The 27,393-nt window shown below is 41.0% G+C and overlaps 1 protein-coding gene across 5 annotated transcripts in view; it reads left to right on the top strand.

Moving 5' to 3' along the window:
- The first annotated feature begins 524 nt into the window (after window positions 1–524).
- The window catches only part of DCP1B (decapping mRNA 1B), a 49,734-nt gene continuing 22,865 nt past the window's right edge, over window positions 525–27,393 (top strand). For all 5 annotated transcript variants that reach the window (XR_009702490.1, XR_009702491.1, XM_061204719.1 and 2 more), the window contains exons 1-3: window positions 525–699; window positions 4,496–4,536; window positions 7,800–7,927. Coding sequence is in view for 3 of the 5 variants with exons in the window: in XM_061204719.1 (XP_061060702.1) it covers window positions 550–699; window positions 4,496–4,536; window positions 7,800–7,927 (319 nt within the window). In the remaining 2 variants the exon portion in view is untranslated. The remainder of the gene's footprint in view (window positions 700–4,495; window positions 4,537–7,799; window positions 7,928–27,393) is intronic.

Genomic DNA, 27,393 nt, shown 5'->3' with positions numbered 1-27,393 from the left:
TTTCTTCCTCTTTTTTTCACACAGAATTTTTAAAAGTGTACCAAAAGGTTGAAATGTAATAAAATTAATAATTTTTCTGCCTTATCACTGGCCTGGACAGCGTGGCTCCTGCCTGGATTCCTGCTAAGACACCTGCACTTTCTCCCACCATTGTTTTTGCAGCATTCGTGCAAAAGTCAGCACAGGGCACGAGTCAGGTGAGTTTTAGGATTGTCACGAAAACGGTTCTGACCCTCAGACCCCCTGAAAGGGTCTCGGAGCCGCCACCCGGCGTCCGCGCACGAGAAATCGCAGTTCCCTCCCTGTTCAGTTACGCACGCTCGAGGCGTGTTTATCACTACAGGTCTGACCGCGGAGCGCCGAGGAGCAGACGTGCGCGGCGTCCAGCGATGGTCCGGTACCCGGGACGCTCGCAGGACCACGCGGGGGCCGCCTTGCGGTTGCCGTGGCAACGATCGCGGGCGGGCGCGGCGCGGCCATCGACCAGTGACGCCTGCGCGCTCTGCGCTCTGCCGAGAGGGCTGCGGCGCCCCGCGGGCCGGCGGGAAGATGGCGGCGGCGGCGGCGGGCGGCCCAGCTGGGAAGGGGCGCGACATTAGCCTGGCGGCCCTGCGGCGCCACGACCCCTACATCAGCCGCATCGTGGACGTGGCCAGCCAGGTGGCCCTGTACACCTTCGGCCACCGGGCCAACGAGTGGGTGCGTGCGGGCAGGCGGGGCCGGGGACGGGCTGCGAGCGGGCGGGGAGGTCCCCCCCCGCGGTCACTAGGGTCCGGCGTCCGCGGGCACCTCCCGCCGCGTTGAACTGAGTCGCGGAGCGCGGGCAGGACTCAGCCCCGCGGAGCGGGTCAGACACCCTGCTCCGGCACGTCCCGGCGGTCAGCTAGGAGAGCCCCCCGACGGGACACAGCCCCAGTAGTTCACGTGGCCTCCCTACCTCCTTCCGCAGCCGGTCATGAAAGTTTACCCGAAAACCACTCACAGAAGCGAAGACACTAAGAAGTAGGTCCTAACATGGGAGAGAAGAGAATAGCTTTGCCCTAAGTTCGTAACCGAGGAAATTCACCGAAAAGAGGCAGGAATGGAGGGACGTGGGGACACCTGCCCCGCGAGGTCCCGGGGGAGGAAGCGCGCCGCTTCCTAGCGATGTCTCCCTAGTTTTCGGGGCATGTGTCGCCTGGGTCTTCGTATCAAGGACGTTGAGTGACGAGGTGGACAAGTTTCAACGGCAACTTTTAAAATGTAGATATTCTACGTGCGGCTGTATACTGCTCTGTAGAAAAGCGCCAAAGGCATGATGTCCTAATTCTGCTGAGGAAATTCCGTAGTAGAGATGAGGATCGGGGGTGTGTCGTTCTCTGGACTGACTTGACACCCGACCGAGAGTCTGGGGAATTCTGAGAAGTTAACGGGCACAGGAGAGGTTCCCCTTGAGTAGCGGTTGTTTCCTACGGGCGTTGGACAGGGTCTCTGAGACACGTGTTACCATAGTTACAGAGGCGGCCCTTCTACAGCCTCATCAGAAGTCACAAGTGGCACAATGCATTACTTACAGGAGTTATGTTTTTATGCTTCCTGGACTTGTTGCTTTCAGACAGCGCATAGTTCATCCCTTAGAAGGTCATTCTTTCAAAGTACTCATATTCGAGGCTGTGGTAGCCGCGAAGAAAAAAGACAGAGACCTAGTTTAGCTGCAGGGCAGTTGCTGGGGGCAAACAGATTGATGCCGCGTCTCCATATGCCACCACAATGGGAGCTTTTGAACATAAGCCTAATAGAAGTGTACAGGACAGAAGAGAAGAGAAAGTATATGTAGGTGGGACGTAAAGGAGGGGAATTCTTATTACACTGAATATGGATGAAGGCTAACTTAAGGCATTCAGCAGGAGGAATAGGAATGAAGCGGGGACAGAAAATGAGCTGCTTTAAGGAAGCTTCGGAACGATTATGTCAGGACTGGAGTAGGAATTTTGGAACTAGACCTACTTCCCATTGCCAGGAAAGCCCACTCCCCCAAAACACCAGTGTGTCTTAACGCTGGTGGTATTTTCACCTCTCAGCCCTTAGAGCAGTTGTTCTTAACTGGAGTCGATTTTGCTTCCAGGCAGCACTGGCAGGGTCTTGAGAAAATTTTTAGTTGTCGCTTGGAGAGGGACCACGTTACTGGCATCCAGAGGGTAGATGCCAGGGATTCTGCTAAACATCCTGCAGTGCGTGGGACAGGCGCCCACGACACAGGTTAATCTGGCCCCAAATGTCAAAAGTGCTGGGCTTGAGAAGCTGCCTGATAGTGGGAGTGCTCCCTTTGTTTCTAGCTAGTGATTGTCTGAGTTCTGTGAGTCAAGATCATTTGGAGTTTTAAAAAGTGCATCCCACCAAATCAAAAATCTCAGGGTATGAGGCCCAAGCATTTGATATTTGTTGAAAGCTTGTTAGGTGACTCAGATGCTACATATATGATTGAGAAAGGCAGATTTAAAGGGTAAATGGAGATTTACTTTTTCATTATTTTGACAGAATAATCAGATGTAGATTGTGTTGTTTTTAAAGTGTCAGGTAGTCTGCCAAGTCTCAATAGCTTGCAAACTAGCACTATTTTACATTCTACTTCATTATTTTAAATTTTGAACTGCTTAATTTTTTAGCACTTGTTAGTTTTTATAAGAGTGTAATATTAAATCATTAAATTGTACTTCTAAAATTTAAGCTAAAATCCCCCAGAACTGTGAACTAATACTTTAACATAAAAGTCTTCTTTAGGGACTTCCCTGGTGGTCTAAGTGCTAAGACTCTGCACTCCCAATGCAGGGGGCCCGGGTTCAATCCCTGGTCAGGGAACTAGATCCCACATGATGCAACTAAGAGTTCCCATGCCACAACTAAAAGATCCCACGTGCTGCATCTAAGACCTGGCACAGCCAAATAAATAAATATTTAAAAAAAAAAAAAAAAGTCTTCTTTACTTGCAGGACCTAAGGAGGAGCTAATAGAATCTTGCTTTGACTGTTGCCCAAAACCCCAAACCTGGGCTTTGCCCAGAAAGAAAAAAAAAAATCTGGTTACCCCTGGATAACTGTGGAGCGAGGGAGAAAGTGCGTGAATTTGAGCTGTTTCAGCCAGAATAGACCAGAATTTACATTTCCAAAGACCTTTTTATCTAGGTGTCATAGAGCCTTAGATGAAAAATATGTTTTTAATCCAAAGATCTGCGTGGTGTAGGTTTGTTATCCCTTTTCAGTGGAGAAACTGAGACACAGAACAATAAACTAATTAAGAATTGCAAATTTGGAGTTAGAGAATGATTTCAGGAGAAGCATGCCTTTTACATTTCTGATTCTGGATTTTCCTTAAGGAACAGGTAATTTCTGTTACTACTTCATTAAAGAAGGAAGGAAACAAGTCAAAGGCTATTAGGTTTCTGTGTGCTGATCCGCAGAAACATCCTGACTAGGATGTCTGAGATGAAACAGTCCGGGGTCAAATACTGGAAGACAGAAAAGTGTTCTGTCCTCGTAGCAAGTGGTCACTTAATAGTAAATCCAGTTTAGGGATGATGAAATTACTCAAGCATGGAAAGGATCATGCTTGCAATTTTTTGTGTGCCTTTTCAGAATCATCATTTTAATATACCTTTGTTTCTTAAAGAGAGTATTTTTCACCAAAATTACAGCGTACTTAAATTTTGAATGACTTTGCTAATGGATATATAAATAACAAAATATTGAGAGGTTAAATAGAATGCTGAAATTAAACCACGTAAATAGCAAAGATAAATTCTAAATTCTGAGTTATAATAGTCTGATTACTAGTTAATCAGACAAATGGGTACTTAAATTTTTTTTTTAGTAAGCTGAACATTTTCATCAGGGCCTGGGGAGATGGAAAAGAGCCTTTCCCAGTGAACTGAAATGATAGTTTATCATTTTAAGTTTACAATTTTCCCAGTCCCTCTCAGGCAGAGTTCTTGAGTCCTAGCTTGGTAATGTTTCTGTCTAGTTGTATTTCAAAAATCAGACTTGACTCTGAATATTCCACATCAAATAGGCGATTAAGTTGTCTGAAAACTACAGCAGCATGGCTGTCTTCTGTGTAGTAGTCAGAGTAGAGTTATCGGCAGGTCCGCTGCTCTCCTAGGTGACAGTATACGACAAGAGAAAAGGGAACCAGAAAACAGAGGAGGAGAAGGAAGTACAGACAGCGGTGGTTTCTGCGGCTGGCCGTGTCCCCAGGTCAGAGGGGAGGACAGCACTCTGGTTTAGTTTGTAAATGACGGTAGGAGGATGCTTCCCACTGCTTAAGCAGCAGAGTCACAATGGGCAGAAAACCTGCTTTTCCTTCCCTAAGAGTTACCCCTCCGTTACGTAGGTTTGACCCCGCTTGGAACTGATCGAATTCCTGTTCTCTAAGGTGCTTATGTTCTCTGACCTCTCTGAGTGTTTCCTGTTAGTGAACAGAATATACATGTTTTGCTGTTTGTTTTGTTTTTATTTTTTAGGAAAAGACTGATGTGGAAGGAACCTTATTTGTTTACACAAGGTAAGAGTACTTCACTTTCATAAAGAAACTGATGGTCTTTCACTCATGTCTTAGCTCTGTTGTGTCACCCTTCAAGTGTAGTTGTATTTCAGAGAAGTGAAAGAACTTAGTTTGAAGTTATTAGTTTGAAGTTATTAGTTGACATAAAGAAGGGAATACTGAATAATGTCATCTGTGTGGTGTGATGAATACTAATTTCAGAATATAATGTAAACTTCAGTATAGATGAACTTCAATCTTTGTGTTCTTATAAAAGCAGTATTAACTATTTATTCTTTAATTCAAATGAATGGTACAAAGTGCTTGAGTATAATGGATTGGCAAGGAGCTAGAAGTACACTGGTAAGAATGTTAGATTATTTAACCAGCATTTGGAGGAGAGCATTATTGGTCACGCCCACCTCTTGACTCTTTGGAGAAGCGTGATCCGAAATTAAAGATGTCTCTTAGTCCTCCATTGTATAGCTAATGGAATATGTTTCAGGATAGATTTAATAAATTCATGATTTTTGGTAATTTTTATCAGCTGTTGTTAATATCACACACGCACACAGAGATGTGTAGTATGTATATTGTCTTCACAGCTAAGCTGTTTATTCACATAAACATCCACGTAAGATCTCATAGCGGAGGCCCATCACCATCGGTGGGTTACAGAGATGTAATACAGAGGCCTGGTACAAACCCTTCCCACCCCACCCATGCTCATCTGTTTTACACACACATTCACCTTTGAAGGTAAACCACAGTGTGGATAGACTACCCCCGTGCCAGTTGGCCCGTGACAAGCAGTGAGTGGGCGGGTGTGGCCTTGGGAGGCTTTACAGAGCTGCCAGGTGCGGGAGGAGGAGCTGAACCTCACGGAGGCAGAGGCAGGGGCCCCGTATCACAGCACAGTGAGGGCAGCGATCCGGGGCGGAGAGTGTGTACCGGTTGGCATGAGTTAGAAGCTGACAGTGAGAGTAAAGAGATTTTGCTGGCTTGGAATATCAGACTGAAGGTGCTGAAATCTGTTTCCTGAGCAGTAGGGAGCCACTGAAGGTTTACGAGTGGGGGAGTAAAGGAGTGATGACAGACATGCGGGAAAGTCGGTGTGCTAGCATTATGCGGACACGGAGAAGACGGTGGTGGCGGAGCAGGTGTGAGGTGAAGTGGGGAGGGCTTATTGGGAGACTGCATGCAGGGGGTGGTGACATTTTAAAGCACTGGTGAGATTTTGAAATGGAAAACAGAGAGGATGACAGACTCATTGGCGGAATGGAAAGATGGGAGGTTGAGAACCTGGCTTGAGGATAGTTTTAGTTTTATTTTGAAATAGTGATTCTGGGGTGATGGCAGGGCGTTCCAGTGGTGGCACCAGGCACTCGGGACGGGGCAGGGACAGAGGCACAGAGTGTGGAGGCGTCGGCATCGTTAGTTTGGTCGTTGGAACCAGCAGAGAAGCTGAGGGGCTAATGGCTGGGTTTCAGGGCCAGCAGGATGCAGAGGAGAGTCACCACGGAGACAGGCAGAACTAGAGCAGCACACACAGGCCCCTGCGGCCCAGGGCAAGTTCGGCGTGGAGGGTGGGCAGGAGGCAACGGTGGGAGTGGAAGGAGAGCATTTTTAGTGGGTCTTCTTTTGTTGATGCAGAGGAGTAACAGATTATGCAAGTATTTTCTGTTTTGTACCAAAGCCAAACGTAGGTTGGTATTTTCAAGTACTTCTTAATATACTCTTGAGTTGCTCATGGAGCTGTCAGTTAAACAAACCTTTAAACTGAGAAGCAAATCCTTCCCTAGTCCTTAATCTCTTCCTCACATCTAACTCCTTAAGAGCAGGACCCTCTCTCCCATCCCTCTCCCCCACCCCAGCCGCACCATCCGATCCCAGTAGAGATCCCATCCTCGGTAGAGGATGACAGACAGCTCATGGAAATCACAAGGGAGTTTTGGGTACAGGTGATGGAACTGCCAGTGATGTATTTTGACTTATAGATGTTGCTTTAGAGCAGTTGGCACATGTATCCCCTGAGTCTATTTTATAAATTGTGAGATGGTGTAGTAACCGTACCATTAGAGGGGTGAAAGCCTGTTGTAATAATGAAACACTGGAAGAATCAAATTCTGATTCTGTATAAAAACACCTAATCCCATTTTAAAAATTATGTCTTTGTTTCCTCCCGTGTCTTTCTGTAATAGAGTTACACCCCCTGGTGATTTCCTGGGGATCCTCTGACAGGGATCTTTGGAAGTCACTCTTCATTCTTCCCCAGAATTTAAGTTGAAATGATCGTCATGACTATTTATGGTATTCATTATATGCCCAGCACCACTTTACCACTTAGTAAAATAAGTTAGGCAAGGATTGCCTTCCATCAGTTTTAAAATTAGAAGTCTCATAAGAAAACTGTAGGTAGTAAATCAAGTGGTTAGAGGTGAAATAAAACTGAGCTATAAACCCCTTTTCTTCCTGTTGCTCACAGCATTTCTGTGGGCGTGTTACCCTGTGCCCCAGATTAAATCAGTGGCCCTGCCTGTTTCCGTTTCAGTGTGTGAGCATGTGTGTTCCAGTTTGTCAGCAGAAGTTGCACAGTTGGTTTGGTATCTGGCCTGTCCCCCAAGGGTAGACAGATGCACTTGTAGTTGTTAGTTTCTGTTTGATGTGGGTTCTTCCTGCCTGACAGAGACTAGGCACTGAAGGTTTATTGAATGAAATTAAAAGTAAAAAGTTACTAAAGGCACAGTTTTGTGGATAAAAATTTTTGTAGTAGCTTATCTATGAAGCTATTTGCCTTACACTGAAGAATACTAAATATCTGCTCTTTGCTTTAAATTGTATAAACTTTTAATTATACTATATCTCCTCATAAGTTCATTGACCAGAGTTACATCATTTCTCTAAGAAATTACACAGCTTTCAATTTCAGACCAACACTAACATTTTCTGTAATTGTGATGTACGCTCTGTATTAACGGGCAAGATTGTTTAAAGGTGTCTGTCGATAATTTTTTTATCAGTAGTTACCATCTCTGCCTTAAAGGAACTTACAGCGTAGGTAGGGAAACAAGCTGTGTATATGTACATACGCACACAGTTAAATAAGTAGGGCTGAACTTTACCAAAGCACCAGCATGGCCGGCGTGCCGTATGCGTCCCGCACATTGGTGCAGCCCACGGTGAAGGGGCGGAAAGGTTGAAGGCGTGTCCGGATGCCCCTGTCCTGGAAGTGCTCTGCTCTGAACGGCATGTCTCTGTGTCCCCCTGCCCCCGGCGACCTTTAGGTCTGCTTCTCCGAAACACGGCTTCACCATCATGAACAGGCTGAGCATGGAGAATAGGACAGAGCCCATCACGAAAGACCTGGATTTCCAGCTCCAGGACCCCTTCCTTCTCTACAGAAATGCCAGATGTGAGTCTGAACGCGTGTTTGAGACTGTGTGTGACTGTTGTGTTTAGTGTCAGTGACTGTAGGGGTCAGCACGGGTGGCCTGGGAGACACGCCTCGGTGCGGGATAGCTTCTTCCTCGGGGGAGTTTACACGGAAACTGTGTGAATGTGATGACGTGAGCATTTAAACCTCGTCCTCTGCAGCTGGACCACTTTGTGCTGTGAGCCTGAGCGGGGCCTGGGGGAGGCGAGTCCTTGGCCAGGAGACCGCAGAGGGCACCTCGGTGGTGCTGCAGGACCTAGACTAGCCATTCAGCTCGTGTGTCGCTTCGGCTGAGCATCCGATGAGATGCTTGAGGGCGGGGGCCTGTCTTCCAGAAGCACCACCTTTTGAATACGTAGTAAATGAAAACCAAAGTCCAAAGAGTTTTGGTCCTTAAGAATTTCATAGCACTTGGTAAAGCTGAAGTTCTATTAGGTAACTAAATGGTCCTTGTCAGGTTTGAAATGAGGTAGCAGTCACCTGCCCAGAATTCTGTCCCCATTTCTCTCTTGCATCCCATCTGACCACTCGTGCTGGACTGTTGGGCGGCCGACAGAAAAGTGGATGAGAGCGTTAGGAACTGCAGGAGCATCTCCACACAGAACACAAGAGCACGCTATAGCTGCTTAAACGTGTGTGCACGTGCTCCGTGCTGGCTTTCAAAAAGACCTTGCAGTTAAGAAATGGTTACCATACATTTTCCACCCCATTCTTTGAGCTCAAGATACAAGAATTTGCCTTCTGTGTACTACTCAGTGTTATCTTAACAATGTAATACAAGTAATATATAATGTTTCAACCCCACTGAATTGTTCTGAAGTAAATATAGCATCATTTTAATGCTATATTTACTTATATTCACATGTAACTAAGTTGTCGTGATAGGTGGTCATCCTATTTAGAAAATACAGTTAAATTTTTATGAGAAAAAAATTATAAGAAAGCTATTAAAACTATATAACATGACTTTCTAATGGCAGGTCCTATGAAATGAAAAATTTAGTAATACAGAGAAATATTTTGTTTACTATGCCTATTTCTTTGCCAGAAGGTGTAGTTTAATCAATTGTAGCTTGTAGTTGTTTGAATTTTTTTGTGTGCTTGTTATGTCAGGTTATATTTTCTTTTTTGGGGATTATTAGATTCTATGTCAGATTAATATGTAACTCAAATCCTAATAAACAAAATAACCACAAAATTAAATATAAAATGAATGAATATTAGTGGCTTATAATAATTTTTGGTTGCCCTTATTTTGGATAAATACTGAGTCTAGTTGGTATAGATAATATTTTAAATTCTTATTACAATATTACATATTATATATTATATTATGTACTGTACCGAAGATATGAAAATACAAACTCTCTTTAATGTGGTCGATTTTAAAAATAACCTTCCTCAGTCCCACAGGGTTTAGCTGCTAGGATCTAGTAAACGTGCTCAGCCCCACCTGGGTTCCAGGCTGTGCTGTCCAGTACCGCCCCGCGGGCTAGGGCGGCTGGTCTGAATTTTACACTCCGAGCTATGAATGTCAAAGACACACCGATTTTCACAGACTTGGTACAAAACAAAGGAATGTGAAAAAATCTCAGTAGTCTTATATTGATTTACCTGTTGAAATGGTAATATTTTGAATATATTGAGTTAAATAAAAAGTATTATTAAAATTAATTTCACCTGCTTCTTTTTATTTTTTTATTTAAAAATTCCATTTGTGGCTCACGTTTGTGGTTCACCATATGTTTCTACTGGACGGCGCTGTTCCAGGCGTTTTCATTCATCTTCCCACACTTCCTCATCACAGCTTTGAGGGGCAGACACTCTCCCTGCTGTTTTGCAGATGAGAAAACTGAGTCTCAGGGAGGCGGCAGCCCTGACAGACCCACACATTCTGATTTCAGGTCCGTTGCTTTTTCTACACCAGCCTGTACTGCTCTCTCCACTGTTGAACATGAGTGCAAATTGAAGGCAGCCTTTGGGCTGCGTATTAAAATGTTTCTAATGAGCTTCCATAAGACAAATGACATCAGTTGAACAACAAAGAGGGGAAGGGAATGGATCTATTTACCTTCCTGAGTTTATTTTGCTTCTTTTCTCCTTAATATTTGGCACATCTTGACTTTGCAGCCATAGTCATTTGGATTTCGTTTATTTACAAAAGCCTTTTCAGTCTCTGACATCAGAGGTTCCCAGAAGGTTTTGCTCCAGGTGCTTTCAGCATGTCAGATGCCTCTCAAATGTTTTTAAATAATTCTGATACTCTATGGAATAATTGCATCTGGTTTGCATATTCTCTGATGATGTATAGATTCATTCATCATCCTTTGAACAATGAACCCAGCTTCACTCAGGACTGGTCTTCAAGACTCTCTACCTCTCGAGATCTGTCGAGTCAAGGATCTCCCTGTTTTAGTCCTGACATTTCACTTTGGCCAATATATGTCATAGGCCAGGTTGGGACATGTCAAGAGGCAGAGCTGATACAGGTTTGTGGTGAGTTTTTTAGATTCACTAGGTTCAAAAAATTGGTACGTGAGGAGATAACTATCCCTTTCTAGAATTGTATGGATTCAGAAGAGCAAAATAAAGAAGTGAAAACTCAAACTTTCTTCATTTAACTAAAAAAAAAAAAAAGATGTATAATAAGTAACTGAATTTCGTCCAAACACAAAATGTATGGTTTTATTACAGAAAAGGATTTATAGTGTTTAAACCTGGTTGTCATAGAATTTGACCTCTGTAAGCTTTATAGGTAAATAAGGCGCCTGTTGAATTAGGACAGAAAATATTTACCCAACAAACATTTACTGAGTGCTTACTGTCTCCCAGGCACTGTGTCAAGGCTCTGTACGGGTTATTTAATTCTCATCACTTTTCCTTAGAAATCCTATTATTCCTATTTTGTAAATGAGGAAACTGAGGTTAAAGGGATTACATAATTTACCAAGGTCTGTGACTGTTTTGAGATGGAAAGAGCATTTGAACTGAGAAAGCCTAGCTCCAGAAGTCTAGGCCCAAGCAGTGGAAGTGCCAACACATGAGTGATGGGTCTGAGCAAGGTTTACCTTTTAAGAAATGCTTAGTCTTGTAGTGTACACTCCAGAGTTAAAAAGCGAGTTTCTTTTTTTTTTTAAGTTGAGAATCTACTGTATCTCCATTATTAGAAAGGAGAATATCAAACAAAAACTAATGTAACAAAAAGCCGAATTTGACTGTTTCTTGTGTATTATTACCCTCTAGCAGCTGTTTGCTGTATTTGCCATTTCAGAACTAAATAAGATTTTGGTATAGGGAGGTACAGTTTAGAACTGTACTTTCCCGAGTAGATCATAATATTTAAGATAAGTTACAGACAGCAGTGACAGGTAGATTTCAGAGCTAGGCCAACATGTTGAATATATTATTGTCTGTGATTACAGAATTAGAATGAAATTCTTTTGGGCTGCTTGATTTCATTGCAGACATAAGCTTGGAGCTTAGCGCAAATCAGAAAAGGCAAAAATCAAGACACCTAGATCAAAGCTGTTTTAGAAAACTCCTCAGTTTTAAAGTGAATTTACCATATTGGGTAGTTTTGTATTCATAAAGAAATACGATTTAAATTCTTTATTGACATTTGTAGGATCTGAGAAAAACTGCTATAAATAATGAAAAATGGTACACTGAATGAAAATTGTAATTACAGACAGTCCTCATCTTTCAAATAGACCATGACTTAGAAGTTCCCTTTTAAAGTGATTGGTTGGTAGACTTTTGGCTCAACATGGCAGATGGAACACACTCCTGAAACTGTTGAAATGACAGTAACGGAGTAAAAAAAGACATAAACCCACAAGGGTGGAGGGTGGATTTCATGAAAAAAATGGCATAAACGAGAAAGAGGAAGACATGCCATGACAGCTTCGTTGTTCACAATTGTTAACCTTACTGCCCTGCAGAAGACTCTCTCTGACCTGTTGATGTCGGACTTGACAGTGCGATTTGGTTCTTCCCCCACTGACCCTTCCGGGAGGATATTGTGTAGTTGCCCTTTGGACTCAAGTATGGTTGTGTGGATTGATCTGGCCAGTGAGATGTGGGTAGAAGTGGTACGTGTGACTTCTGAGCAGATAAATGTTCGACCACGTCTCTTTCCCTTCTGCCGTGATGACTCGCGGTGTTCAGGCAGAGGCTGCTCTATCAGCCTGGTCCTGGAATGAAGGCACAGAGGTGACCCATGATGGACTTGTAATGTCTATGAGAAGTAAACCTTTGTCATTGTAAGCCATTGAGATTTGGGGGTCATTTGTTACTCCAGCATAACTTGGGCTGTTATGACAGATACACAAGCCATCCAGGAAAAGGGGGATCCAAGCACAAGTTGGAGGTAAAGGAGTTCTGAGAAGAGTGGTAAAGAGGAGTCCCGTCATGATCCCTATGCAACTGAACTAAAGATGAGTCAGTCTAAAAGTAGGGAGATGGAAGGCTTCAGGAAGCATGTCCAAGAAGAAATTTACACCTGAGAGTTTGAATCTCTTGGGACATTTACAGTTCCGTTTGCAGTGATTTTGGTAATGATATAAGAACATTAAAAACTGAGAGGGTAAAAAAAAAACAAAAACAAAAGGAGGCAATTCTTAATTCCTGGGAAAGCAAAATACTGTACAAGAAAGGAAATATAATCATAGTACACTATTTGGCTCTGCTGATCATAAATGATAACACTAAATGTGAAATGGTGTTATACTTACATTGGAAGGAAGGGGGAAAGTGTGTGTGTGTGTTTGTGTGTGAGAGTGTGTGTATTGTCAGAGAACTAAATCCTCTTCAATGGATTTTTCTTAAGAATCGAGGTAGTGTATACATGATATATAGGAAAAGAGGTTTACATACTAGAAAAATAATTGGATGAGAAATAAATGGAGAGCAGAAATAACTGTCATGGAAAAGGTTGCTTTTAGGGAGTGGTAATCAGGATTATAATGGCTAGAGAATTGATCTGCTATTTGTTATAAAACCTTACAGTATTTGATATTTAAAATTATAGGTATGTTTTATTTTGATAAAAATATCATTGGATATCAGAATACATTCATAAAAACAATATTTTAGTTGGTGGTTAAGTTTCTAAGTCAACTGATAATAGCACACTGACATTATAATGATGTGCATATGAAATACAGCACCAGTTTGGATAGCATTATTTCTGTAGGAAAATCAATTCAAGAGTAAAACCTCCTTAGCAGTGAGGCAGAGGACTTCTAGTGCCCATGTATATTCGCAGATCGTTTGTAATGCTAGGTCTTCCTGGGACTTCCCTGGCGGTCCAGTGGTTAAGACTCCGTGCTTCCACTGCAGGGGGCACAGGTTCCATCCCTGTTTGGGGAACTAAGATCTCACACGCTGGGTGGCACAGCCAAAAATAATAATAATAAAGGCGTTATTACTAAAAAGAAAAAATGCTAGGTCTTGTATGAAATGCATTTTAGCGTGTGGTAACGGTAAAGTGAAGCTTGAGGCCTTCCCAGCCCGTTGCCAGGTCTCAGCTCCGTACTGTTGGCACAGCCCTTTTCTCCTTCTAGTCCCACATCCGTTCCAGCCCAGGCTTCCATTACCTGTTATCTGGGCTGGCTCATAGCTCCTGAGAACGAGAGCATAAGCTTCCAGCACCAGCCAAAGTAGCGTAAGTTCACAACGACATACCTCTCCCACTGGTTACAACGAAAAGTTCTGGACAGAATACAAAACAAAAAACCAAAAAGCCTGAGAATTCTGAAAGTAAACAGTAACAGGCATATTGGTGAGGGAAGTCAGAACTTGAAGAATAACCAGAATGGTGGCTAGTCTCCTGACTTATTCTTCCCTTCTTTGTCTCCTGACTTTGACTCGAGAGTGAACCACGTCACAGAACTATGGACAAAAACAACAAAAACCAAGAGCAACATCTCTGTGGACTGAGGACTGGAGAAATGGACTCCCTCTTTCCCTCCCAGCCCTACTTGAAGCCAGCTGCGTCGCTAACCTGAGCTGCCACTGCGGCAGTGACAGGCCCATGAGGATCCCAAGAAAAGCCTGTGTCTGCCAGAGGAACTGCAAACAAGGGCTCCTGTGGTCTCAAGAGTGTAGTTGGTATTTCTTTGCTTCACCCAGTGAGTAGCCCAAGCTACACAGACCGTCTGACAGTGTGAGAAGCTAAACTCTGAGAGAAACCCTGACTTTGTGGCCTGAAGACTGGGGAGAAGGACCCCCGTGAGCTGGAGAGAGAGCTGGATGAGGAGATCCCCTAATTCTGTATGGGAACTGACATGGGTGCTGGCCTCACCCGTGAGTATCACATACATGTAACAGAGCCAAAGAAGCATAGCCAAGGCTTTGAGAACTAACCCACGGTGTAGACAACCACCCAGCTCCAGACCAACACCTGAGTGGTGTATGCACGGGGCAGACACAGCTCTGAAAATGGAGCTGACATGGGAACCATTGCCCACAAAAGGCAGGATGGAGCGTCCTGTCTAAATCTGAACAAATCGATTGCCTTCTAAACAAAATCAACACTCTTCGGTGGGTTTTCAGAAGACTCAGAGTCTTACAACATCATCAAGATGTCCAAGATACAACACAGAATTACTGCTCATACAAAGAACTGGGAAAATCTGACAACTCTCACTGGGAAAGTCAGTCAGCAGATGGCCACCCAGAGATGACCCACATGCTGGAGTTATAGGACAGTGGCTTTAAGGCTGTTACTATTACTGTACCCTGTGAGATAGAATGGAGTCCTCAGAAATGAATGGAAAGATGGAAATTCTCAGCAGAGAAATAGTGTAAAAAAACCAAAGGGAACATTCGGAACTGAATAATAGAGTACCCAGTGAGTGGCTTTGATAGCAGAATAGAGATGGCAGGGGAAAGAAGAGTCAGTGAACTTGAAGACCCATCAATAGATATTATCCAACCTGAAGAATGTACAGGAAAAAGATTAAAAAAAAAAAAAAAAACAACGGCCTCACAAACCTGTGGGGCTGTACCAAAAGGTCTGAATTTGTGTCACTGGAGTCCCATAAAAGGAGAAAAAGACCGGTGTAAAAAAAATATTTGAAGAAATAATAGCTGGAAGCTTTCCAAATTTGGTGAGACACAAATGTATGGATTCAAGAAACTCAGTAAACCCCAAACAGGATAAACCCAAAGAAAACTATGCCCATAAATATCATAATCAAACTGCTGAAAAACAGATTTTAAAAAACAAACAAAAAACCTTGAAAGCAACCAGAAATGATACATATAGGAGAACAATGCCTTGAATGACTACAGATTTCTCTTGGAGTCTGGAAGACAGTGCCGAATCAACCTAGAATTCTGTCTCCAGTGAAAATGTTCCTTAGGAAGGGAGGTAAAATAAAGGTACTCTCAGATAAAGGAAAATTTACAGTCCTTTTTTGTCAGCAGACCTGCTCTAAAGCAAATGCTAAAAGAAATTCTTCAGACTGAAGGGAAGTGATACCAAAGGGAGGTCGGGGCCTCGGGATAAAGGAGGAGCAACAGAAGTAGTAAAAACATGGGTCAGGAGAGTAGATTTATTTTTTCTACCCTCAGATTCTTTAAAACACAAGTGACGATCGAAGGCAAAAGTTATAGGAGGGGTTCATTGTAGGTAGATGGGACATGTGACAACTGAAAGGTTAAGGGGAAGAGGACAGGGACCTATATAGTTGTAAAGCCTTTACATTTTGCTTGAAGTGGTAAAATAAAAACTGTAGTAAACTGTGAAAAGTTAGATATGTATAGTGTGATTCCTAGAGCAGCCACTTAAAAAGAAAACAGAGAAAGAACCAATAGATAAATGAAAATTGAGTACTAAAAAAAATTTAAATAATCCAAAAGAAGGCAAGGAAGGAGGTACCAACAGAGCAAAAAACAGGGGAGACAAACCATGGAAATGCTAATTAAAAGAAAGCCATTTGGGAGTAACATACACACACTACTATATATAAAATAGATAAGCAACAAGGACCTGCTGTATATAGCACAGGGAACTATACTCAATATTCTGTAATAACCTATAATGGAAAAGAATCTGAAAAAGAATATACATATGTGTGTGTGTGCGTGTGTATATTCCACTTTCTATAATTGGTAGAATAAACAAAACAGCAAGGCTGTGGAAGACTTGAACAAGACTGTCAACTCACTTGATGTATGGACATTTATCGAACATTCCACCCAGCCACAGCAGAACAGAGCCTCTTTGTAAGCGCTCATGGGACAGCACCCAAGGTCAACTTTATCATGGGTCATAGGAAAAACCTTAAAATTTTTAAAGAAATGGAAATCAAACAAAGTATGCTCTCTGACCACAAAGGAATTGAACTAGAAATCAGTAACAGGAAGATACCTGGAACATCCCCAAATATTTTGAAATTAAACAACACACTGCTAAAATAACCCATGTGTCAAAGAGGGAGGAAAATTAGAAAATGAGCTGAATAAAGATGAAAATACATGTCAGATGCAACTGAAGTTGGGCTTAGGGGGACATTTATAGCGTCAAATACTTAGGAAAGGGGAAAGGTCTCAGACGAGTAATTCAGGTTCCACCTTAAGAAACTAGAAAGAGAAGAGCAAAGTAAACCCAAAGCAAGCAGAAGGAAGGAAATCAAAAATAAGAGCAGAAATCAGTGAAATAAAAGAGAGAGTAGAGAAAATCGGTGAAACCCAAAAGTGGTTCTTTGAAAAGAGTAAAACTGATAAACCTAAACCCCTGGCCAGACTGATCAAGGGAAAAAAAGAGAGAGAGAGGGGATGCAAATGAGCGGTGTCAGGAATGAGAGCGGGGTCTCCATGGACACTGAAAGGACGAGGGAAATACTGTGAACCACCCCATGCCCATAAGTTTGACAACTTAGATGAAATGGACTAATTCCTTGAAAAACACAAATCACCAAACCGTACTCAGGAATAAATAACCTGAATAGTCCCATATCTATCAAAGAAATCAAATTTGTAGTTAAAAGCTTTCTAACAAAGAGAACTCCAGGCCCAGACAATTTCACTGGTGAATTCTACCAGACATTCAAGGAAGAAATAATACCAATTCTGCAGTCTCTTCCAGAAAATAGGAGTGGGAAGAACCCAACTCATTTTATGAGAGCAACATTATCCTGAGACCAAAACAAGGCAAAGACATTACAAGAAAATTAAAGACCAATATCCCTGGTGAATATAAATATAGAAAATCCTCAACAAAATACTAGCAAAATAATGTTCATAGCAGCATTATTCACGAGAGCCAAAAGGTGGAAACAACTCAAATTCATTGATAGATGATTGGATGAACAAAATATGGTATATACATACATTGGAGTATTATTCAACCTTAAGAAAGAAGGGAATTCTGATACATGCTACAGCATAGATGAACCTTTAAGGTATCATGCTAAGTGAAATAAGCCAGTCACAAAAGGACAAATATTGTATGGTCCACTTACATGAGGTACCTAGAATAGTCAAATTCATAAAGACAAAATGTAGAATAGTGATTACCAGGGACTGGAGGAGGGGAGAATGGGGAGTTCTTGTTTAATGGGTACAGAGTTTTAAGTCTGGGGTGATGGAAAAAGTTCTGGAGTTGGTGGTGATGGTTGTGCAACATTGTGAATATACTTAAAGCCACAGAACTGTACACTTAGAAATAGTTAAAATAGTAAATTTCATGCTATTTAAAATTTTACCACAATAAAAGAAATACTAACAAATTGAACCACTTGCCATATAATTTGCATCCGGCTTATCCCTTCCGTACAAACCCGCTGCTAGATTTATCTTCCTAAAGCACAAGTCTGATTGTCATTTTTCTGCTCAGAATCTTAAATGCCCACCAGGTAGACTTTCTCACCTGACAGTTAAGCTTGCTGTAGTCGGGTCCCAGTTTACCTGTCTAGACAGGTCGACGTGACTGCTGTATACTTACCTCTGTTCTAACCAAACACAAATATGTGCTTTCCTAAAATACTTTTAAATTTTTTATCTCTGTGCTTTTAAACGTGGTCCTTTTTTTCCCTTGAATTCTTTTCCTCACCCTAACCAGTCTCTACCAGATACATTCTACTCATATTTCAAAAGCAACCGAAACTTGACATCTCCCTGGTGTTGTCATCCTCTCTCTCTAGTTCTGATTTCTCACTGCAGCATATACCTCTCCCATGTTGACTTTCCTAGTGTTTATTGACCACTTGCCTATTGATACTGATTCTGTGCTGGGTTGGGGGAGTTCAGTAATGAATAAGACGCATCCCTTCCCTCTGATAGTTTGCTATCCTAGCACAAAAGACAGATTTACAAATATATATGTTCACAATAATATGCTAAATGCTGAGCTAGAACAACAGGCACTTAATAGTACTTATGTTTTACCATATATATAATATTTGTCCTAGTTTCTCTATCAGAGCACAAGCCCCTTCAAGGCAAGGTATCTCTCTACTTCCCTTCAGCACTTAAATCCTTGCATTAAGTGTGTACAGTTAAATATTTGCAATGAGTTGTTTTTTATTAGGTTTCTTTATTCAAGGCAACCAATAAAGCTTAACCAAAATTTTCACTACTGTATCTTCAGTCTTTTTTCTTTGGGGACATAAGCCAACCAACAATAAGCAAAACCTTAAACACCGTGTGGTTCCTGGGTAGAAAAATACTAAATAATTTTAGCAGCTTACAGAGGAATTACTCTGCTCCTCAAGGCTGATTTTATACAGATATTAGTTGCATTTACCTAAAAGTTCCTAGAAACATAATAATTGCAAGTTGTGAGAATACCATATATCCTCATCCTGAGAAATTTAATAGTTCTAGGAAAGGATATATAATGTGGGAAAACGTCAATTTCATCTGTGTGAAAACTTTATAAAACTAAGTTCTACAAAACATTTTATAGAATATTTCTTTCAAATTGATTTACTTTTATCGAGCTATTCTGATTTGATATTTAAGAAGTTTGTTTACTACTACCAAGTTGGTATTTTAATTATGTTACAGGAACAGAGATCATGTCCCTGTTTTGCAGTGGCCCTGCTAAACCATGGCCGTGTGGTTTAAACAGTAAAGCTTATGCTATAGTTATTTTATCTGAGAATTAAATAATAAATCCTTTTTCTTCATTTTTTGTAGAAGCAACTAAAATATAACTCCTTATTGAAAATGTTTAAAAACAGGTAGTATCACCAAACACTAGATTTGAATAGAATCTTAGGAACATTTACTGTAAAAGAAAAAAAAATGATAAATTGTACCTCATCAAAAGTAAACTTCCAGACTTCCCTGGTGGCTCAGTGGTTAAGAATCCACCTGCCATGCCATGGAGCAACTAAGCCTGTGCGCCACAACTACTGAGCCTGCTAGAGCCTGCAAGCCACAGCTACTGAGCCTGCACGCCCCAACTACTGAATTCCGAGTGCCTAGAGCCCGTGCTCTGCAACAAGAGAAGCCACCGCAATGAGAAGCCCATGCACCACAACAAAGAGTAGCCCCCGCTCGCCGCAACTAGAGAAAGCCGTGAGCAGCAATGAAGACCCAACACAGCCAAAATAAATAAATAAATTTATTTTTAAAAAAAAGTAAACTTCCATCAAATTAAAAACGTCTGTTCTATACCTAAAGGTGTATTACCTTTAGGAAAATGAAAATGCAAGCCACAGACTGGGAAAAAACATTCACTGTACACACACACGCGCACACACACACATCTGACATAGTACTTATATCCAGAATATATAAATAACTCTTAGAACTCAATAATAGGAAGATAAACAGTCCAGTTTAAAGATTGGCAAAATATTTAACAGATGCTTTACAAAAGAAGATACACAGATAGCCAATAAAGAGATGTTCAGTGTACTCATCAGGGACTTCCACGTTGTCGTGTCCAGCAGAAGTTATCCGTGTGTATTGTGCAGTACACCATAGGATCAGTACATTGCAGTCTACTAATCCATTCTCCATTGATGGTATCTGAGTTATTTCAGGTCTTGAACTATCGTGAGTAAAGTTGCCATGAACATTCTGGCTCATGTGTTTTGGTGGATATATGCACTTATTTGTTTGGGGTTTATACAAACACCTCATGTACAGTGTAGGGGTTTGTATAGCTCTGTGGATACTGCTGGACAGTTTTCTAAAGTTGTGCCCATTTATACTCCCTGCAGTGATGTATGAAAATCCATTGTTCCATATCCTTGTCAACACTGGATATTGTTACTCCTTTTAATTTGAGCTGTTCTGGGAGTTCTGAAGTGATATCTCACTGTGGTTTTAATTTGCATTTTGCCGTAACTGAGTTGAGCACTTTCTCATGTGCTTATTGGACACTGGAGGGATATGTAAATTAAAACAAGCATGAGAACACCACGTAATTTACTAGAATGGTTAAATTAAAAAGACTGACATTACTGGGGACTTCCCTGGTAGTGCAGTGGTTGGGACTCGCGCTCCCAACGCAGGGGGCCCGGTTCGATCCCTGGCTGGGGAACTGGGTCCCACATGCATGCCGCAACTGAGAGTTCGCATGCCGCCACTAAGGAGCCCATGAGCTGCAACTAAGGAGCCTGCCTGCCCCAACTAAGGAGCCCGCCTGCCACAACTAAGGAACCAGCAAGCCTCAACTAAGGAGCTCGTGAGCCACAACTAAAGGAGCCCGCCTGCTGCAACTAAGATCTGGTGCAACCAAATAAATAAATAAGTAAAAGACTGGCATTACCAAGTTTTAATGAGGATGTGGAGCATCTGAAGCTCTCACACATTGCTGGTAGGAGGAAAACATGGTGCAGCCCCTTTGGAGAATTGTTTGGCAATTTCTTATATACTTAAACATAATTATCATATGACCCAGCAAGTTCCACTTACAGGTATTTACTTAAGAGAAGTGAAAACATATGTTCACACAAATACTTTTACGCAAATTCTCATTGTAATTTTATTCATAATAGGATAATAGCAGTGAGAAAATCAAATTTGCAAATAAAGATAGGTCATAATTTGGAAGCAACACTGCTCACTAAGAATGCATTTTGTGAGACGTTTGCTCTTGCATTATGCTACCATTAATGAGTTGGTTATTGATTACCTAGACTATGCAGAAAGCAGTGGCATGAGTAATAGATTACAGGCCCCTTGTGGGCAGAGACCACATATTATATTTTATTTGTATTCTGTGGTACCAAATAAACACAGAAAATGAACAGATCTGGATAAGAAATAGAGAGGTACAATGTACTTAAAGTAAATCCCCAATTCTTCAATTTGTTACTGAGGTGTATCACATTGATTTGACTCGTAGAAATTGAAGAATAAAATCATTATGGTCGGGACTTCCCTGGTGGCACAGTGGTTAAGAATCCACCTGCCAATGCAGGGGACACGGGTTCAATCCCTGGTTTGGGAAGATCCCACAGGCCACAGAGCAACTAAGCCCATGAGCCACAACTGCTGAGCCCACGTGCCACAACTACTGAAGCCCTCAAGCCTAGAGCCCATGCTCCGCAACAAGAGAAGCCACTGCAATGAGAAGCCTGCACACCGCAACAAAGAGTAGCCCCCGCTCACCACAACTAAAGAAAGCCCACATGCAGCAACAAAGACCCAACACAGCCAAAAATAAATAAATAAATAAATTTATTTTTAGACAAAAACATTACAGTCATCTCAATAGATGCAGAAAAGGCTTTTGACAAAATTCAACATCCATTTGTGATAAAGACTTTCCAGAAAGTTGGTATAGAGAGAACTGAACAGAATAAAGACCATATATGATAAGCCCACAGCCAACGTCATACTCAGCAGTGAAAAGCTGAAAGCATTTCCTTTACGATCAGGAACACAACAAGGATGCCCACTCTCACCACTTTTATTCAACATAGTATCGGAAGTCCTGGCCATAGCAATCAGACAAGAAAAAGAAATAAAGGGAATCCAAACGGGAAAGGAAGAAGTAAAACTGTCACTGCAGATGACGTGATACTATACACAGAAAATCCTAAAGACACCACCAAAAAAAACTACTAGAGTCCATCAGTGAATTCAGTAAAGTTGCAGAATAAGATACAAAATTAATATACAGAAATCTGTTGCACTATACACTAACAACAAACTGTCAGAAAGAGAAATTAAGGAAACAATCACATCAAAAAGAATAAAATACCTAGGAATAAACCTCCTAAGGAGGTAAAAGAACTGTACTCGGAAAACTGTAAGACACTGATGAAAGAAATTGAAAACAACAGAAACAGATGGCAAGATATGCTGTGTTCGTGTATTGGAAAAAATAATATTGTTAAAATGCCCATACTACCCAAGGCAGTCTACAGATTCAATGCAGTCCCTATCAAAATACATGGCATTTTTACAGAACTAGAAGAAATAATTTTTAAATTTGTATGGAAATACAAAAGACCCCAAATAGCCAAAACAATCTTGAGAAAGAAGAACAGAGCTGGAGGAATCATGCTCCCTGGCTTCAGACTTTACTACAAAGCTACAGTAATCAAAACATTATGGTGCTGGCTGGCACAAAGACAGACACATAGATCAATGGAACAGGATAGAAATCTCAGAAATAAACCCAAGCACTTACAGTCAATTAATCTATGACAAAGGAGGTGAGAATATACAATGGAGAAAAGACAGTCTCTTTAATAAGTGGTCCTGGGAAAACTGGACAGCTACATGTAAAAGAATGAAATTAGAACATTCTCTAACATCATATACAAAAGTAAACTCAAAATGGATTAAAGACCTAAATGTAAGACTAGAAACCTTAAAACTCCTAGAGAAAAATAATGGGCAGAACACTCTTTGGCATAAATCATAGCAACATTTTTTTGGATCTGTTTCCTAAGGCAAAGGAAACAAAAGCAAAAATAAACAAATGGAACCTAATTCAACTTAAAAGCTTTTGCACAGGAAAAGAAACCATCAACAAAACAAAAAGGCAGACTACTGAATGGGAGAAAATATTCGCAAATGGTATGGCTAATAAGGGGTTAATATCTAAAATATATAAACAGCTCATACAACTTTTCTTGATAGAAAACCAACAACTTGATTAAAAATGGGCAGAAGACCTGAACAGACATTTTTCCGAAGAAGACATACGGATGGCCAAGATGTACATGAAAAGATGCTCAACATTGTTACTCGTCAGAGAAATGCAAATCAAAACCATGGTGAGATATCACCTCACACCTGTCTGAATGGCTATTATCAAAAAGACAAGAGATAAGTGTTGGTGAGGATGTGGAGAAAAGGGAACCCTTTGTGCACTATTGGTGGGAATGTAAATTGGTGCAGCCAATGTGGAAAATATTATGGAGGTTTCTCAAAAAACTAAAAAATAAACTATGGTATGACCCAGCAATTCCACCTCTGGGTATATATCTAAAGGAAACAAAAACACTAATTGGAAACGATACACACACCCCCAGTGTTCATGGCAGCATTACTTACAGTAGCCAAGATACAGAGGCAACCCAAGTGTTCATCAGCAGATGACTGGATAAAGAAGATGTGGTGTTTTATATATGTGTATACATATAAATATATATATATATATATACACACACACACACACACACACACCACACACACACAATGGACTATTACTCAGCCTTAAAAAAGAATGAAATCTTGCCATTTGCAGCAACATGGATGGATTTAGAGGGCATTTTGCTAAGTGAAATAAGTCAGACAGAGAAAGAAAAATACTGTATGATATCACTTACATTTGGAATCTACAAAATAAAACTAGTGAGTATAACAAAACAGAAACCGACTCACAGATACAGAGAACAAACTAGTGGTTACCAGTGGGGAGAGGGAAAGGGGGAGGGGCAAGATAGGAGTAGGGGATTAAGAGGTACAAACTACTATGTATAAAATAAATAAGCCATAAGGATATATGATACAGTGCAGGGCATATGCCAATATTTTATAATAAGTATAAATGGAGTATAACCTTTAAAAATTGTGAATCAGTATGTTGTACACCTGAAACTTATGTAATATTATAAATCAACTATACCCCAATTTTAAAAAGTGGAACCATCCTGTAAGTACTCACTTCTAAAAAAAATTTTATTGGAGTATAGTTGATTTACAATGTTGTGTTAGTTTTAGGTGTACAGCAAAGTGAGTCAGTTATACATATACATATATCCACTCCTTTAGATTCTTTTCCCATATAGGCCATTACAGAGTATTGAGTAGAGTTCCCTGTGCTAGACAGTAGGTCCTTATTAGTTATCTATTTTGTATATAGTAGTGTGTATATGTCAGTCCCAATCTCCCAATTTATCTCTCCCCCCCTTACCCTCTGGTAGCCATAAGTTTGTTTTCTACATCTGTTACTCTATTTCTGTTTTGTAGATAAGATCATTTGTACCCTTTCTTTAGATTCCACATATAAGCAATATCAGATGATATTTGTCTTTCTCTGAGTCAAGTACTCACTTTTTGTCTCTCACTCAGTGTAACAACCTTGAGATTCATTCATGTTTATATATCAATAGTTCTTTCCTTTTTATTAATGAGTAATATTTCATGGTTGTTTACTCATTCACCTGTTGATGGCATTTTGTGTTGTTTCCAGCTTGGGGCTATTATAAGTAGAGCTGCTATGAACATTTATTTTAAAACGCGGGTAATAAAATGTAAAATAGATAGCTAGTGGGAAGCAGCCACATAGCACAGGGAGATCAGCTCGGTGCTTTGTGACCACCTAGAGGGGTGGGATAGGGAGGGTGGGAGGGAGACGCAAGAGGGAGGGGGTATGGGGATGTATGTATATGTATAGCTGATTCACTTTGTTATACTCCAATAAAGATGTTAAAAAAAAAAAAAGCTGGTAATAACCCGAATGTCCATGGTGAGTAAATGGATGAACAAATTTGGTGGATTCATACAGTGGAATACTACTTAGCAATAAGAAGGAATGAGCTCCTGACGTGTTCAACAACATGAATCTCAAAACATTATGCTGAGCAGAAGCCGTTCACCAAAAACGTATGCGCCGTTTGGTCCCATTTCTGTGAAGTCTAAGAACACACAAAACTAATCTATCCTGATAGAAGTCAGAAAATGGTTGTCTCTGCTGGAGCTGGTGGTAGAAGTGGTGCAGGTGTTGACTGAAAAAGGGTGTTGAAAATATTTTATATCTTGTTTTGGGTGGTTGGTTATGTGAGAGTTTACTGTCAGAGCTCATTGAACACAATGCTTTAAGTTCTGTTAAATATTACTATATTTAAATATATTATTTAAGCAGTACTATATAAAGTACTTCTCAGTTTTGAAAAGTAGGCATAATTGAGCCTTATAAAAGAAGACGTTAAGGAAATCAGTACTCAAGTATAATTTGTTACTCTCTTCTTTATCCTGGCGTTTCTTAACTACTCTTTCATCTAACCCTGATCTCCTCTTCTAAGTTGATGAGGTGTGATGCTAACTTTTCTCACATTTGTATCTTGCTTCCTCAAATTAAAATACAACAACCTTAATAAAACACATCTTCAGGACTTTAAACCAACATGATACCAAAGCCTACTGTGTAACTTGACTTCAGCTGAAAGTTTTAAGTAATCTGAGGTGATGGGAATGGTTTATTTTGCATTTCTAGTTTTCAGATTGTTAGAAAGACCCTGCCCCCTTTCCTCTGGCCTGGGACATCTGCTTTCTCCACGTGTTTCTGAGAGGAAAGGTTTCCTTTTGCTGCAAATATGAAAACCGACACAACTTAATCTTTTCCTGAGTAGAAGGATTTAACTTTCCACTTCTTTCTTAAGAGTCCATTTTTTTTAAAAGTCAATTTTCCTTTCCTTAGTCTACAGTCCTTTCCCTAGAGCAATATGTATAGGAAACAGTAAGATTTAAAATATAACCATAGGTCTCTTCTTGACGGCTCTTACAGAACATATTAGGAGGTGTATGCTTTAATTTCTTCCAAAGCTCCAGTTGAAATGTACCTCTACATACCCATAAAAAATAATAGCAGTGAGAAAGTCAAATCTGCAAACAAAGAGGTCATAATTTGGAAGCAGCATTACTCACTAAGAATGCATTTTGTGAAACTTTTGCTCTTGCATTATGCTACCGTTAATGAGTTGGTTATTGATTACCTAGACTATGCAGAAAGCAGTGGCGTGAGTAATACATTACAGGCCCCTCGTGGGCAGAGACCACATCTTACATTTTATTTGTATTCTGTGGTACCAAATAAACACAGAAAATGAACAGATCTGCATAAGAAACAGATAGGTACAATGTACTTAAAGTAATTCCCAAATCATTTATGTATTCATTCTAGAGTTGTTATTTATGTACATAGGTCTGATGTTTTTGTCCAGCTTTGAAGATGTTCTGCTTGGGGTGATCGAGAAAGAGCCACAAAGTTGCCCAGCTTTCCCAAAATTCCTCCCTCTCCCCGAGTTCATGATAGAGACTGAAACAAAAATGCCACCTCAAGCTTCTGGAGCTGTGGCCGAAGCTGAGCGCGTGGCCAAGGACGCGGAGGGTTCCCTGTGCTGTCACCCTCTCCTTGGCTTCAGGCCGCCGGGAGGAGTAAAAGCTCTTGCAGTCCAACAAATTCTAAGACCTTGAGACTTTATCCTCTGTAATCTTAACCTTGGAATCAGTTCAAGCAATTATTACAAAAGCAATTTGAAAGGTTAAAAGTGTCCCCTGTGTAAATTTATTACTAAGGAAATGAAAGCCAAGTTATCTGCCCACAGATAATTGCGAGTTTATTTTTCTATTTCGAGATATTTGCTGGTATGTTGATAGCCTCAAATAGTCGTTCTTAACCTTTTGGGGTCACAAACCCCTTTGAGAATCTGATAAGCTTCCTGCCTGCCTGCCCCCCTTCCCCACTCCCTCAAATATGTCTTCTTTTCCTGCTGTGTGCCAGGCATTGTTTTGGGGGGGCTATGCTTTGTACCGCCCCACCTCCAAAAACGTCTGTCTGCACATGTGCACACCATTTCACATACAATTTTAGGGTTTGTAGATTGAACTCCTGAAGCTCTCCTAGAGTCCAAAAATATCTTAAAAGTAATTGTATGGCTAAAAATACTTGACACTCTTACTAGACAGAATCTTAGTATTTGCAGGAATAACAACAGAGTGTCCTTCAGTTCAGGACCTGCCCAGGGAGACAAGATCCTTAAACTCCTTCAGATCACATGGGTGTGGGGTAGGAGACAAGGAATTTCACATTTCACTCCAATCAGAATAGGTGACCTGTGCCTGATCGGCAGGCTGGTTCCTGTGTGTGAGAGCAGCGGCTAGGGGCGGCCTTCAAGGATGCTCTACCACCTCAGTCTGTGCTTCTTAGAAAGGAGGAATTTTAAAATTATATTGTGGTCACCGAATCTGTGTCTGTAAGCCTCCTTTGCCATTCTAACTGAAAAATTGACCTATTTTCT

The sequence above is a fragment of the Eubalaena glacialis genome, chromosome 11, assembly GCF_028564815.1.
Source record: "Eubalaena glacialis isolate mEubGla1 chromosome 11, mEubGla1.1.hap2.+ XY, whole genome shotgun sequence".
NCBI lineage: Eukaryota > Metazoa > Chordata > Mammalia > Artiodactyla > Balaenidae > Eubalaena > Eubalaena glacialis.
This window is presented reverse-complemented; position numbering and strand designations above follow the sequence as displayed.